Genomic DNA, 16,677 nt, shown 5'->3' with positions numbered 1-16,677 from the left:
TTATCTGTTGCAAGCCACGTCCTTGGCTTGTTTTGAACCTGTTATCCTCTTAAGATTTTTTTCATATACTTTAATTTCTGTATGCTCCCCTCCTCTACACAATCACAGATATAGAGACCTCCTTCATAGCCTCGGTCATCTAATTTACATTACAAGCATTGTATAGGCTGAAAAAATCTGACCTCATTAGCAAACACATTTTGAAACCCAACCATAACTAACATCTACCCCTACTCTTTGCCCCTGTCTAATAATCCTTGACAGCTTTGGGACAAACCATACCCTTACAGCCCAACAGTAATGCAGAAACCTTGCAAGAGTTAATAACACTCATTGGGGTTCATCCTATGCCAGGCAAGACCCCAACTCCAGATCTAACCTCATATATTTCACAACAACTGCCACACATTTCCAAACTATTGTGGTTTTTTATTCCATTTGTTGTCATCAGCCTTCTTCCTAGCCCTAGAGACTTGGCAAAGCCTTAACATAACTTTCAGTCCTGCTGAAAACCATAACATTTACCCTGGCAAGGCATGCACAGTAACCACATTTCCAGCTCAGTGCAAATGAAGACTTGTGCTTGCAAGCAGAAACCCCCATTTGTGCTGTCTGACTGTCAGAGTTACAACTCCTCTGCTGCCTGAGCCACTAACTCTTATTTCAGCTGTACTTCAGGCATTAGCAGCCACCTCAACGCTGGCCTTGCTTTTGGCTTCATGGGCTTTGTCTTTTTTATCAAGTAACATTCTAGGTCTCCAGTCACAGGTGGACTTGAAGCCACTTGGCCTCATACTATATACCTCAATTACCACACTCCATCCAGCCTCAGAGCTGCTGCAAATCTCGATACCAAACCTAACTCCCCTACCCTTGCAACTCACCCCAAACTGCAAATAACATCCTGGCTTTACGTTCAGTGCTATGAGCTAATTACTGCCTTCAAAGCCTCACTAAAACTTCTCAAACCAGTTTCCCATATCCTGTTGCTGCTGGTGTCCACAACTGAGGATCATGCACTGCTCAGCAGCTTCTGCAAGGCTGGACCATAACAAAAAAACTCTTATGTGACAGGACACCCACCAGCCAGGCAAGTGACCACGCATACCAACACCTATCTTGAATATCCTCAAGCATTGATGCCCTATACCCTAAGCTAACGTCACCCCTAACACCAGGGCCAGCAAGTTTTATCACCTCCAAATCCACCCTCAAGCATTTTACTGTTCTAACAACACCTCTTATTTCTACCCTGTTGAAATATGAGGCATTAAAGGCAATCTTTTCTCTTCAGCTTCCTTCTTTCCTGCACCTAAGCTGAATGCCAGGGATGGGTTTTCTGGATGGAAGATACAGGTTCCTAAGTAAGTTGGCTAAAGTGAGGGTTAGGATCAAGCTCAGCAGACATGGAAGAGCCAGGCTAACTGCAGGGCTTTAGAATCCCTCCAGAGAAACAATAATAGTTTTCACTTGGAAGGGTTTCTGTAGTGACTTTTCATAATGTTTGGAGCAGACAGGTTGCTGGACTGCAGGTGAGGCCAGGGCTGCTGCTGGGGCCAGTGCAGAGGTCAGCCAGCAGCACTCTCACTTGTCCTGCACAAGGCTGTTAATAAAAACAGTCGCTGTTTCATACCCCAAGAAGTTTAGCTTTGGGGTTTAAAAACCTTCCCCATTGTATGATATACAGAGACAAACACACGAAAGACATTTGCAGCACAAAATAAGTAATTGGAATCATCCCAGGATCACTTCGGACTTGATGACCCCCATCTCAGCATAAACATATCAAAAAGGGACAGCAGCAAAACCTTCACACTGTGCAGCACAGCGTCTGGTATTAATGACTCTGCCAGAAATGCTGTGAACAGATCAGAGCTTTCCAAATCAGACAACTTGCTTCCTGGAAGCACTTTTAGCCTTGATGGTAATAGGAGCTGTTGTCACATTATCATAAAGGTCTCCCAAATGAGATCCAGCCTGACTCTGCAGCAGATGTTGAATAAGAATTTCTTGATCTTAACCTGTGTCTCAGCTGCAATTCTGCTGCTGGAATTAGGAGCCAATGAAGCCAGAAAATGACAGAAAAGGACCATTCCTGTTTCATTTAAGACATCAGGAATTTCCTCCAGAAGCCTCCAAAGAGTCTTTCCCCAGTTTAGTAGCAAACCACTACAATCAGTTATGCACGTGGCTCTGTCTTAAGAGGAAGCCAACTTCCCAACACTTTCTTGGATCACTGGTCTGGCTAGGTCTGGGGGAAGAGCTAAATAGCAGCAGCTACCGCCCTGCAGGTCGGGCCCAGCAGAGACAGAGGGATGTGGCATCAGCCCACCTAACCACACAGCAGGTCCCTGGCAAGGAAAAAAAAAATCATTTTGTGTCAAGTTTAGGTACTTATGTATATTTAGAAAAAAAAAAAAGTGGTGATAAAATAACAGAATACAAACCTGTTAACACAAATTTCAAGTTCATTGTTTTTATTACACATGGCAGCCCATCCTATGCTCAGCCACGACTGTGTACCAGTAGGGCAGTACCATATGCCACCAGGATCCCGCCTTCCACCTCCACAGTCCTGATCAGTCACCGTATTTCACCAAAACACACACAGTCATCCCCTTTTACACAAACTGCAGCTGAAGCTAAAACTCTAAATGCTTGCATCCCATACCTCAGGAGCAGACAGTTTTAACATTTAGGCCTCAATCACTGGGCTTTCCAGTCCCATGCTCAGTCAACTAAACTATATGCTTGGGGCTTTGCATAAAAATAAATCCAGAATTTTCAGTAAGAAAGGATGTAACATAACTCTACAGGAACTGGAGCACGCTTTGGGGTTCAAATAACACTGATTGTTTTCTATTCTAAACAGAGCAATAAGGAGAAGTAATTAAGTTGAGACAACAAAACAAGCCTTCTCATTTACCATCTGTAAAACATTTTAGTGCAAGGAAAAAATAATGCCATGACAACAGTTTTGAAAACTTTAGTTTGATTAGTGGTGTTGTACCTCGTCAGCAGATAGGGTGAGAATGAAGCTGGATTGTCCTGTTCTGAAAACATTGGCATGGATCCTCCCATTATCCAGAGGCGGAAATACAAAACGAGAATCACCTTCAAAGAAGAACATCCAGGTTAGTAATGTGCTGCTAAGAGGAACTAAAGCCTCTGCCAAGTATTTTTTTGATAGCTCTCTTGGCTCTGTGCTGTGCTCAGAAGAGGGTCAGCTCAGCTGTTTAGGCAAAAATCAATTTTGACAGACCATGCAGGTGGCAAAATTCAACTCCGAGGCCTTTGTGTTTACCTTTCCAAGCATCTGAAGCCCATAGGTAGGGGAAGAGTCCATTTCAAGGGCTTACACAGGCAGGGTGCAAGTCTTCTCTGCTCAGGGCAGACAAGCCTACCCTGGCTTCCAAGGCCCAAGCAATCCCTAGCCCCACTGCCCCCATTTCCATCCCACCAGCCACCACCTCCATGCACACCACAGGTTTGCTGTGGTGCAGAGCCCTGGGGAACAAGAACTTGCGTAGTAAGGCAAGAGCACTAATCTTCCGGACATCAGCTAGAGGACTATGAATATACAAGTGTGACGAATGTGTCAGCTCTCAGCACAGACAGCACGCTGTGTTGTCCTCCCTGCTTCGCATGTAGCATTACTCAGAGGAACCTGCTCAGCGCAGCTGCCCACAAGGAAAGCAGGATTTCGAAGGACAAATCCATCACCCTGTTGTGGCTCAGACTGTGGAGTTTAGCCACTGACCTCTAACTAAATACAGAGGGAAATACAGGGCTCACGTCTTAAAAGCTATTATTATTCACTCATGCTGGCACAGGTCTAAGGACAAGCTCCATCGATGTTTCTCATGCTGTGTAATCCTAATATCTGGAAGGACTTCTGTGGGCTGGCAGCTCACCACCTTTCTGGGAACCACTTGTCACTGCAGGATAAGCAAGGGGATTTGTTACCTTGAGGAGCACGGGGATGGGGAGTTGCACACCCAGCAGACCCAGCGTTGTGGTGGTGGTTTTCTCCCCAACAACATGTCAAGTGCTGCTTGCACACCAAGCACCAGGAATTTGCAGGCAGAGCTGTTCTTGCGACTCTGCGCAAGCCCTACTGTGAAACTAACAGCATGCCATTGAGAAGTCAGGATTTGCCAGTCAGGCCAGTGCCATAGGTTCCCCCTGTATTTAGGGCAGGAAATGCCTGCAGATGATTACACCGTTGTAATGGCAACCACTACAAATTAAAAGAAAGTTTGACCCAAAACCATACAGCCTTGTTTCTGCCCAGCTGAAATTTTCTAGACTATTTTCCAAGACTAACTTTGCATTAACATCCATCATCTCAGCTTTCCAACTCTTTTGGGGTCCTACCTCGTAACGCTCATTCTCGTTATACACACAGAAATACGTAGCCAAGCCCATTCATACTTACATAGCTTATTACCAGGGCAGCTCTCTTCAAAAACGGCCTTGCAGTATACAAGAAATTCTGGTTGTTATTTGCAGTCAGGTAGCTGAAACATAAGGAAGTGCGGTTTTGAAATATTTTCAAACGATAGCTCATTTTTCAAACTAGAAAAAAGCTGGGCAATAGTTTAACCACCCTCAACTACCTTGCTATAATAATCACACCCCTTCTACACTTCAAAGCCTTTTCCAGGTGAAAATTTCACCTGTAAAATAGAGACCACTTGACATAATAATAATAAGACATTGCAGTTTCCCCCACAAAACCTAATTTTTATTTTTTTATTTTTTAATTATCAGTTAACTCCTTAATCCTCAGGAAAACCCATTTGTCTCACTAAGCTTGCTGTGCTCAGTCTCCCAGAAGAATACACTGAGGCACATTTTCAAAAGGTCAACCAAACACATTCAATTTCAGTCCATGATTAAAATGCAAAAATGCCTTGTTCCCAGCTCACTACTCAGTCCCTAGAGATGGGAAGAACTGTCTAGTACAACTGAACTTACTTTAAGTATTTTTTTAAAAAGTGTATTCTGCACACTTGTTCCATTACAGGTCTACTGACAAAGTGTTATAATAATTAACTGCACAGAGACAAACACACAGGTGGCTTATTGTTATGGGAGGGCTCATGAAAACCTTCCTTCTTCTCAACGAATAAAATTAAACTGTACCTGGAGCCAAAGCTACACATTTATTTTAACACAGGGTCGAAGCACTTGCCCAATTCCAAGGAGCGTTCTTAATATAACAAATGGTGGCATCCCTATGACATTAATTCAATGTTTATTCCATTTCTATGGGACTTGATAGAGTTTTTGTCACTGTAATAAAGTGCTGAGAAACAAAAAGAAATACAGAAGAGATGATAAGAATATTTTAAGCAGAGAGGAACTAGAAAACCATTGGAAACTTGACAGATAATTTTAAGAAGTTACAAATAAGAAGTAAACAAAATAAATTCAGAGCCCAAACATTTGCAGGGTCTTCTGTGTAACAAATACTCAGTACCGGGATACTCTATTTAAATGATTTACAAAAAAATGTAGAATGAATCACAACACCTGCACACACGTTAGTTTTCCAAGTATGACAGCATCATACATTTCTCCCATGAACATCTAGCGTATAAATATATTTCCTTCCCAAATTCCTCAGCACAGTTTATCATCTGATTGCTTCCACCCTTCAAGTCTCAGAAAAAACAAGACTGTAACGCTTCCTAATGCCGCCCAGGGTATTTAATATCTGGCTTTTTGTTCAAATTTTCTATACTAGGAAGTTTGCAGTCCTGGTCACCATGGAAAGATGGATAAAAAACTGCACTGCAAACAAAGGCAACAGGGGCAAAGCCAGCAAGGAACAGAGTGAGCATTTAACATCAAGAAAGCAGGACATTTGGGTGCCCTCTACAAAACAGCCCTTCTTCAGAAAACTTTCCACGTCATGCATAACGCTCAGTAACCAGACCATACATCGTAAGCAAAGCCAAATGACTTTGCCTCTTCGGGTCTACTTATTTCCAAATGTTGACATTTAAGCGCAGACTCTGACTTAAATGTCAGATGAGTCTTCAAGGGCTGAACTCTGCAAAGTGCAAAGTTTTTTGAGCTCCCACTGACTTCAGTCAGGCTGAAGCAAGTACAAGTGAGATGAAACTAAGTCTTCAGCTTTCCCTCTCCATGAAAGGTCAGGTTGGCCTTCAAGTGTTCACTGTGGCCCTACTCCAAAACCCACCGCATCCAAAGGGAAAGGCTCTCGGTGACTTTAATAGCCTTTGGATCAAACCCTGGTCTTCTGTTCCCATTGGAACCCTTTATGAAAATCAATTCCCTTATGATTTCCTCCAAGAACAGAAGTGTTAGGTTGCATTTTGTTTATATTTTTGTTGGGTGGAGGGAGGAGAGCCCTCTATTAATCACACTGCCTGACTCTTTTCATTACAAAGAACCTGTTTTCACTTGCTTGAAGTTTTAACTAGCTGTAGCACTTTGGGCAGAAATTTTCCATTACAAATATTTTGTTTAGGTGGAATTATTCTGGAAAAAAAAAAAAAAAGAGCAGCCAGAACAGTTCAGCTCCCCCTCCAAGACTTCAATTAGAGACAGAGGCGTTAAGAAGTTTGCCAACTTTGTCCCCAAGAAACCATATCACCTCGCACCAGTGACCTGAAACTGGTGAGGCTGCCACCAGCTCCGGGCCACGTGTTCACCACCTCCAGACCAGGCACCCACATCCAGGAGTGCCACAGGCCCAGGGGAAGCACCCATGGGGAGGTGGGGGCATGCAGACTTTGCACATGCTGGGCAAGGATCTCACACCTAAGAGATCATTCCCAGTTGGCTCTTTCATCCTTGGCAGCACAGTGCAGGAATGCTCACTCCTGACATCTTGGTTTTGATTTTTTGTGTCTGCCTCTATCTCGCACCTTCCTTGCAGCAAGCATAACACTACACAGAAGCTACCAAACACAGTTTCAAGGCATGAGTTTACCCACAAGTCAAAGTTAATCTGAAGTGCTCTGCAGAATTATAGGTAGATCCTTGGGTAGCTCAGGCTACTGCAGAGCAGGACTTTTGAAAGCATTTCAGAGAATCCTCACTGGCCTCTCACAGTTTGTGTTTGCGGAGCAGTAACATCTTCAGGAGGAAAAAACAAGAAAAAACCTTTAGGTAGACACTGACTGCAAATCACCGCTCTGTGCTGAAGAGCAGATGAGCTGCAAGCAAGCAGGCACCAGAATGAAAACAAAGGGTAGGAGGGAACAGGTGAAGGAGAGTTCAGAGAGCCCTGAACTTTCTGATCCACTCTCCAAATGCTTTTGCTACTTTGCAGCTTTGGTTAAGAAATGTTTCTTTCCATGGTAGTTAACTGAGAAGCCGATTATTCCATTTTCAGAAAGCTGCTGTCCTGAGGTCTACCTGGAAGCCATGAAAGGTGGCATTGCCCAGTGCTCAATGTCCGAGCCGTCTGCCCATTAACTCAACCTGCATGAGTGGCACAAACGTACAGGTTCCCTCAATGCATCCAAGCTGTACAAGAACCGTGTGGTTTTCAGAGCACCTTCCGGAGCCTACTACTTGGTTCAGGAAAGGTAAGTAGGAAAACATCTGAAGTCTGGTGTGGGCAAAGAACAATACTCAGTTTGTGTATTAAAGTCAAATGAACTGCAAATGGCACCTGGATGTGGACATTTGCTAAATGTCAGTGAGACAGAGCACGCGCAACATACACATGGTAAATTTAGATGCATTGCAAGCTGCAAATTATGCAGAACTTCCCCCAGACAGCCTTAGGATCAGCTCAAGCTCTTGATTTTGCCTTTCACTGGGACAATCAAAGAAATTGCTGTTACAAAAGGTCAACTGTTTCATACCTGTTTAAAACAGCTGCATTGCATAAAGCCATTTACAGGTCAGATTTCTGTGCATTTGCACACCACCCAAGGCTGCCAAATACCCCACTGCTAATGGGAACCGCTCCCTATCACCTGCTCCACCCCAACCATTGTAATGTGGCTCACGGTGCCAAAACACACACACATGTATTCCCTTGTGAGAGAGGGCAGGGGACGTATGGAGGAAAACTGCACTGACGGTAGCTCCATGCAGCAAAACACTACCTCCAGAGCATAAAACAAGGTGAACATTTCAAGATGTGGGTCTCGCAGATTTTCATGATGAAAAATTCAAATTAGGGCAAGAAATCCAGATCACCAGGTTCGCTGACTGGGTGTGAAAAGCGCACGTTTGGACAGAGGTTCCACCTCTGCTTCGCGCCAGCTTCCCCACAAAGCAAACCAGCATGTAATTGGCTACTAGCTATCTTTTAAAAGCCTTTCAGGAATACTCCCTGAAGCAACCAGAATCACAACAAACAATAAATCCAGGGAACGCTTAATAAAGCGGGGACCTCTCTCACACAGTTCGAACGCAGGCCAAGACAGATCTTTGGCAGCTCCGGCTTCCTGAAAAGCACGGCTCATCCTGAAATCAATTACATCATCAGGGCGCTCGCGGATTTCATAATTGAAGGCAGCAGGGTAGGTGGCCTAGTAAAACTCAATACCGCGCAGTTTACAGCAGTGTAAACTTCGCTGGTACCAGATGGACTTCGTGTTAATCAAAACAAACTTTGCGAAGAAGCAGACAGCTTTTTAATTTGTCTTCGCTGTTGAAGGCACCTAGAGTTTACAGACAAGAGTGGGACAGCTTCTCAGCTGCAGTTAATTGCCGTGACACTGTGAGCTATCACAAACCGCTATCAGCAACACATTTATCCCACGCTGGAGCTGACTCAGTTTCGGTGTAAAATGTGAACTCACTCGTGTGTTCCCTTTGAAAGCTTTCTCAAGGGAGAGAAACAAGCGAGATTAAGATGTATGGTGGATGCTACCCATCGAGGACATCTAAAAGACCAATCTACACATGGCTGAACAAGCTTTGGCATTTTGAGATCTTGGTTTGGCCAGGTCCCTCTGCTGTGAGAGGATCGTCACTCCCATTTATATTCTTCTCGGGAGGCAGATCCCACTCCCAGCAACCACCAGTGTTTTGAACTAACCCTTTGGAAACCCCTAATATTAGGGAAGACATTAGAGGAGGAGTATAAAAGCAAGGTTTTATACCTTGTTTACCTATTCTTAATTCCTTACAAAAGACCTCTAATCAAGGCATTTTTTAACTTAGAAGGGGGCTATTTTAAGTTAAGGTCAGTTTTAGATCATTGGTAGATGGACATCTAATTAGTCAGTCAGACTTCCCTTCTGAGAAGGCAGAATTTTTACAGGAGCCACATTTTATCTATAGAGACCGTCCTTACATTTTCTACATACAGATGACTTCCTTACAATCTGTCTAGCCAACTACATCTTAAAATTGGAAAAGGAACTTCTCAGCTTAATTTGGCCTATATTCTTCCTTAAGGAGGACCATAAAGGGTATGTGATAGCCCAGGGAGAAAACAGGAGTGAAAATCTGTTGTGGAATTAAAAATACAAATGAAAAAGAATATATATATATATATATATTCTAAACGTATTTTTCAATTACTTAAAATACCTGTCAACACAGGGAAATAAAGTATCAGTCATAGCTACAACTTTTTCAAGTGAGAAGAAAGAAAAGTCCTCCTGCTTCCCAATTTACAAGTAGTCTTGACAACCCCTGCAGCATACATGTAGTATCCTTGCTGCTTCTCTCCCTGGAGAGACTTAAACCCCAGCCACCGCTACCCACGCAGACCCAGATGCATAAACACACACAAACAGAAGCAGTTTTACTGACTCTTTAAAAGCCATGGAGAGATTTTATGAAAGTCACAAGCGTTTTAACTCATTTGCACTGATACTGGCACACACACTTCATGTGCTTTTTCAGTCATGACTACAAATTTAGCGTTCTTGCACTTTACTGGATTTCCAGGCAAAACAGAGCAGGGTGTAACTGTGTTGGCATATATTGCCAGGATGACCCAACTTGTGGCCTTCCTCTACGCTGTTAGGCATCATGTACCTTGTTCTGCATTGGGTAAAAGTAGAGGGAGAAAACTGGGAGGAAGAGAGAAAGGCACAGGAAGGGTACAGGAAAAAAAAAAAAGGAAAGAAAGAAAATAGCAAAACACCCTTAACTGATCGAAGATGTGACCAAGAAGATGAAAGAGAGCTTCCCTTCATACCAGACATTCCACCGACGCGACGAGGAGACAAGGTGGAGCGGGGCTAACAGGAAAAATAAAACCTCATCAAAGCACAGCCACCTTCCACCACATCTCAGGAAACCAAAGCACCGTGCCTGCAATTTGAAAACTCTCATTGATTTCAGCCATTTTATTTCCTCTGCATCACACACACCTGAGGCCTTGAAATCCACCATTAGGCTCATTATTTCCCATCCCAGGTCTGCTAAGGACCGGTATAGTGTATTTCATGTAACCGCATGACAAGGGACACTGATAGCAGTGTCTAGGCTTCAGCTGCTCCAAGCATTCAACTACAACACCCTATTTTCTGTTGCTTGTTCTTTTGATAAGCTTTATTCATTCAGGCTGAAAGTTTTCCATTCCAGGAGTTTGTGTCAAGCTCAATTTATTTTCTTCCTTGAAGGTCTCAGGTAAAACAGTTAGACCATTTCTGAAAAAGTGATCAGAGAGAAAATCATTGCTTTGTCCCTATCAGTGAGTCATGCAACCATTTTGTTTAAAAAGCTTCCATGGTTGCATACTTTGGAGCAAGGACTTGAAATTTAGCAGAGGAACTGCAGAGATGTGCCTGCTGTTGCTTCCACCAAGAACTCACTCCACTTCTGGGCACATGACAAGCCACTGGGGGGAAAAAAATCTCTATCTGCACTCCTGACTTGAGAGTTGTAACAATTCCCCAGGGTCTCTAGCCCTACCTAACACCATCTAGCAGGAGCAGCATCAGACTCTCCTTTCAATTGCTCCTGCAAAGCAATTGAGATACGAGCCTCTCTCCAGCAGTGCTTGTACCCAGCCTGGAAGAGACCATCTGCTTGGACAGCAGAGGACTGAAGTTTGTGGCTAAGAGGCTACCTGAGTATTACAAGGAAGAGAGAGGATAAAAGAGAAAGAAGGGAAGGTAGGCATGAGGAGGAATGGTACAGGAGGAAGGAGGAGACAGGACTGGAGAGAAAAAGAAGAAAAGGACAGAGATAGAGTAGGACACTCAGACCTCTGCTGCTACCAAAGATCCAGCAGCAGTATCCAAGAAACCTGCTGCCACTGGAGCTCGCTTTGTCACATCCCCAGCAAGCACTTAGGAGCTGAGCTGTGGCACAGGAGGCTGCTTCAGAAAGCAGCTGTGCTTTCAACTAACCACTCCAGCATGAGCAGATGGACCTGAAAACACAGAGGATAGCCAGGACTCCTACAGACTGATTACTGCCTCTGTGTCTCTGCACAGAAAAGAGCTGGCAGCTCTTGAATACAGGCTCCCCCAAAATGCAGCACAGCACCCAAGGGCCCAGCTCACTCCAACAGAGCCGGGCTTGGTAAAGGGGCTGCTTGCAGACCCACTGCATGTTGACAGGAGTGTAAGGGCTGTGAGGTATGTAAGACAGGCTCCCTAGTCACAAAAAAAAAAAAAAACTAATGAGAAAAGGGAGGTGGTTATCTTCCAGTCATGCATGAGTCTCCATTACTGCGAGTGGAAATTATTGAGGTGTCCCTGGGAAGCAAGTGTCTTAGTAAACATTTACAAACAAACCGTAAAAGATGAGGAGGCCTGCTGCATTGCTTTGATGGTCTCCATAAAACATTTCATGTCAGTAAACACAAACTTTGGTCGAAGTGTGCTGCTGAGTTACAGAAGGAACCATGGTGGCTTAAGATTATGTTTGTGCAGTTAGGGAACTAAGGCTCTAGCTTCTTGCTGCTGTGTTTGCCTGGAAACCCAGTAAGCAAACTGAAAAAAAAAATAAAAAATAAAAATTAGAGGGAGCAAAAGACTTCAGTAGGACAGAAGAGGAGGAATAAATCCCTTCTATCAGTAAAATACAGCAGAGAAAGGGCACAGAAATCAATGTCTACGAGACTGTCAGTCTATTCCTGGTGAGCCTCTGGACTCAGCACCGGAAAGGAAAGATGCACACCTCAGAGCAGGAAATTGTATATACCACTGCTAACTACAGCAAACCATCGTGGCTTCAAATAAAGTGCCAGACAAGATCAAGTGAGGAAGGAAAAAAAGAGAAGAAAAAAAAATAGAACAGGATAAGAAAGAAGCCAACACATTTACACGGACTACTTACTCCCCTTGGACAGACACATGGCACCACACAAGCAAGCAGCCCCAAAACACACGGTGAGGGCTCAGTGAGCAGGAACATACTGCAGCTGTAAGCCTGCCCCGCGAAGGCATGCACCCAGCCCGTGGCAGGGATGGATGCATTCAGCTGGAGCTGCAAAAGCTCCCCCTGAGCAAATACATAGCTCCTCCTCAGGAAAAGCAGCCCTAAACAAAGGGACAGGCACTGATAATAAGCGCAGCGGTAGGCAAGGTTCAGCAGGTCCCAAGCCTCAGAAGTCCTGAAACAGCTCTTTAAGGAACTTAAATAACTTGGTGGTACAGCTGAAGAGTTTCATTTGAGGAAGGAGGGAAAGAAAACAAACTTTTACGGCTGAGACTTCTCTCAATCAGGGTGAACATTTTATTTTTATTAAATGTTTTCTGAATTATATTTTTAAAACCATCACTTGGAGTCAACACAAAAAAGTGTTTTGTGATGCTTTGTGAGACAAATAATGTCGTTGTGAGCATTTCTGGCAAATCAAGCGAGTCTGGTAAGTGAAAGCTCTTGTTCTGGAACGAGATTTAGGCACAATTTGCGAAGAAATAAAGGGAGAAAATAACCTGAACCTCCCTGTAAATTTAGCCTGAAAAGTATTGTTTTATTACAGAATCAATTTGTTTTGAGATTTCTTTAATACTTCCATAATTTACTTGTAATCCAAAACTACTTGTCAAATTCAATTTAAATGCTCATTTTTCATTTAATTAGAGAAGGGGGAAAAACACACGTCTACAGTTTGAGTCCTTAGCACAGAGATAAGAAGACGGAAAGAAAAGCGGTTATCACACGCTGTGGTGGCGTAGAGGGACTGCGCATCTTCAGAACAGTAAAACAGAGAGGTTTTGGGGGGAGTTTGTCAGCCTTAATGTCCAAAAACTAATTAATGAAAATTTAGAAACAAACAGCAAGCGACAGTGAGAGAATAATTGAAAAAAAATGGTGGGCAAAAAAACAGGGGGGGCAGTCATATGGTTGCCAGCCTTCCCTCCTCTTCCTCCCCTTTCTGATTTTGCTGTCGGGCAGCAAGCTCTTGGGGGAGACAGAGAGCAAGGGGTACACAAGAGCTAGTGCACGAGGCATCACTGCAGCAGCACGAGTTTGCTTATACAAGGTATTAGATGAAGGTCACAAAACTCCCTGGATTCCCCTGAAGATCCTCTGCCAATTAATAGCGGTTATAACCTAATGGTTTACATTGAGAATTTTTTCCAGATCCGCTTATGGAAAGGAAAGGGATGGTCCTTGCTGGACCCAGACCTTCTGTCAAAAGCCACCAGCAGCAGAGGCACAAAATTCAGCTGCATTGTATGCAAACTGAAGCTTGGACCACTTTTCACAAACTTTTCCTTCCAAATGAAACCCATGTACCAGCTACTTAAAAAACAGTTCACTGGATGTCAGTGCTGCATACTTCAGGAAGAAGGTATTTCCTTTCCGGAAAACTCCTAATCTTACATTTTGATCTAGCATGTCCCTTTGCCTCTGTCAGATTAAATAACGCAATCTGTAAATATGTCATAGCAATCTCTAAATACAAAATAAATGGCAAAAAAGTCCTTCCTCACTCTTCTCTTGTTAGGAAACCGTCTGTTATTTTTAACAGCCTCAAAAATAGCTTGTTCTTTTTAAATATGAATGACACGAGTCTGTTAGCAATATAGCGGAGAAGAAAAATAACATTCTTCAGAGATGGTATCCTTTCAGTGAAACTTTTTGATGTTTGCAATCAAATGCAACTCAATGCCAAAGTTATACAGCAACACAGAAAGAATCCGAAAGAAAACAATTCAAAAATTGGCAGCAAATGACTGCTTTTGTCAGAAGCTCTGTAAGTAAATTGCGCCTGTGCTATTACTGTTGGCATGAAATACCAAACAATATACTTCCAACAACTTTCATCTCTGTCACTTTTCCACTCAATCATCTACACAAAAATCTGTACGTTCTTCAAATTAAAAATGGACCAGCTCTTTCATCACAGACACTCAGGGCTCTGTCATGCTAGGGTTCATTTGTAAAAAATAAAAATTAAAATCTGCAATAGGCTGTAAAGATTAGTGGCTTGCTTTAAATGGATTTCCTTTGCAAAGCTATTATTTCTATCTGATCTAAACAGATAATAAATGGTAAAAGCCAAAAGCACATCAATAAAAGAATAATTCTGAAACTTGGCAGAATTAGAAAAAATAATTATATTTTATCCTATTTTGACCACAATTCAGTCTCATGTATTGCCAGAAAAATAAGACCACAAATAACCCAGCCTTCTTTAAGTCCCTAAAATATTCTCTTTGAACTGCATTGGCAACTTCCAAAAAGTAAGTAACAGCAAGAAAACGACATCATTTTGTAGTCTTCTACCGCCACAGAAGGGGGTTTAAATACTGATATTTAAAAACTTGGCAAACATGAGAGATCCTGCATAGCTTGCTCACAAGAAAGTTTACGGGATGTTGCGCCCACTTAGCCAGAAATATGAGCAACTTCTGCCTTGGGGAGTTTGCAACAGCCTGTAACGCATCCCCCAGCCACATCAAACTTTGAGGGGATGGGACCAGAGCTGACACTCAGTAACGCTCAGCTCAGATGTGTGTTTATACAGGCGACCAAATATCCCCACGTAATTGACAGCTTCTCCTCCCTGAAACCCAACACCAAAAGGCGTGTCACCCTTTCAGCTCAAGGCAAGCAGATGAAAATGCATTGTGAAGTTTGCTCAAAGCTTCCTCACCCTCCAAAGTCACCAGTGGTCTGGGTCACTCCAGCAGGCCACAGCCGAGATCACTTCATGTCCCTTACACAAGGACTGCCTGCTTTGGCTGCTATGTGGGGCATCTTCCAGCAACACACCCAACCCAAAAGCCAGACAAAAGGAGACAGCGATGCTGGCCTTTATGAGCCCTGAGGTTAGCGACCTTCTCAAGAGCCAGGACCTGGCCAGGGAGCACCTCAGCCAGGCAGAGGGGACTGAGCTGTGCCTGCTGGTGTGGAGAGGGAGTGGGCAGACAGGCCTCTCGTAGGAGAAAGCAGGCTGGCACAGGCAAGAAGGAGCCACACGTCGTAGGAGAATTTTTAGCTCCCTCACTCAGAGGATACTCCTGGGGCTTTGCGCTTGCTCAGCCAGTCTCTAGACAGTGATGGGATCTGGTCAAAAATGGTGCAGGTGTCCAGGCAAGATGACACAGGTGATGGAGGAGGTGAAAGGAGGGAAGTGCTATGTGATGTACCACAAACACATCTTCTCATGTTAAGGGAGCAGACACCATACAGTAGGCACATGTAACAGCAGGTAACAGAGTGTGCTGTGGTGGGGCAGCGCTGTCCTGAGTTTGGGCAAGGACACCAGTCATGTGGCTCTGCCGAGGAGAACGCACTGTCAGGAAAAGCCAAGGGGCAAGCCGTGGTGTGGGTGCTGTATTCACGTTGGATTGCTACCCAGCCAGCCATGTGTCCTCCACAGGGACGGGGATGGAGGTTTTGAACAAGAGGCCAGCGGGAAGGCCATGGGGTGCTGAGGCAGCAGTGGTGGGGCCGCACCTCACAGCCCACGGTGGCTCTTGGCCTGCTGCTCCTCACACACACAGATACAGCCAAGAGCTCGTCCTCAAAGGCTGAGAAGAGTTGCCACAGAAAAGCAAAGCCATGGCCTCTGATCCTCAGCTTGGAGGCAGCCCCACTCCAACTAAGACAGGAGAGCTGGTTCTCCCAAATTTCACTTTTAAAGAACCCCTGGGACAAGCAATGCCATAACTAAGCTGATACCAAGACTCTTGCATAGATTTGCTTGCAGGAAACAGGTATTTTCATTAAATTAACCAACTCTTTTTCTCTTCTTGTTCCCCTTTAATATTTGCACTGCATATGTTTGATCCTATTATTAAACACAATAAATAGGCCCTTGCTGAATAATTAAGAAAGAAGTATCAGCCAGCGTGGGTAATATTGCCAGCCAAGACTGAAGACAGAGCACTGCCATTATTTCTGTATTTGAGTTATTGATTAAATGTAACATCCATAAGCAGCAATCAGAATTGCTATTCCACGACCATTTCCAGAGAAACAAAGACTTGCTCCAAATGCCAATCACATATACTCTCGTGGTTAAAATGCAATTAAACAAGTAAAGCATCCGATATACCCACAAGCCAAACAAAAACACAGCACAGAAACCTGAACTGTAGAGCAAAAACAAAGGCAATATTTTAAAACCTAATTCGAGAATGAAAAGTATCAATACAGACTGTTGTTTATAAGCCACTGTAAAAACTTTCAAATTACTTGTATTATTAATACAGAGGAAAAAGGTTCTTTTTCCAAAATATGCATCAGTAGGAAAAATCTTGTGAAGCAGTAATTCTTTTACTTATTCCAGAATATTGTCTTTCCCCCACA

General features: G+C 43.6%; 1 protein-coding gene across 2 annotated transcripts in view; it reads right to left on the bottom strand.

The window, feature by feature from the left end:
• TMTC1 (transmembrane O-mannosyltransferase targeting cadherins 1) overlaps positions 1 to 16,677 on the bottom strand; it is a 153,165-nt gene that overhangs the window by 93,140 nt on the left and 43,348 nt on the right. For both annotated transcript variants that reach the window (XM_048057941.2, XM_048057945.2), the window contains exons 6-7: positions 4,439 to 4,520; positions 3,011 to 3,114 (exon numbers count right to left, since the gene is read on the bottom strand). In XM_048057941.2, coding sequence (XP_047913898.2) covers positions 3,011 to 3,114; positions 4,439 to 4,520 — 186 coding nt within the window. The remainder of the gene's footprint in view (positions 1 to 3,010; positions 3,115 to 4,438; positions 4,521 to 16,677) is intronic.

The sequence above is a fragment of the Anser cygnoides genome, chromosome 1 (assembly GCF_040182565.1).
Source record: "Anser cygnoides isolate HZ-2024a breed goose chromosome 1, Taihu_goose_T2T_genome, whole genome shotgun sequence".
NCBI classification, from domain to species: Eukaryota; Metazoa; Chordata; class Aves; order Anseriformes; family Anatidae; genus Anser; species Anser cygnoides.
The sequence above is the reverse complement of the archived record's forward strand: the minus strand, read 5'-3'. Positions and strand labels throughout refer to the sequence as shown.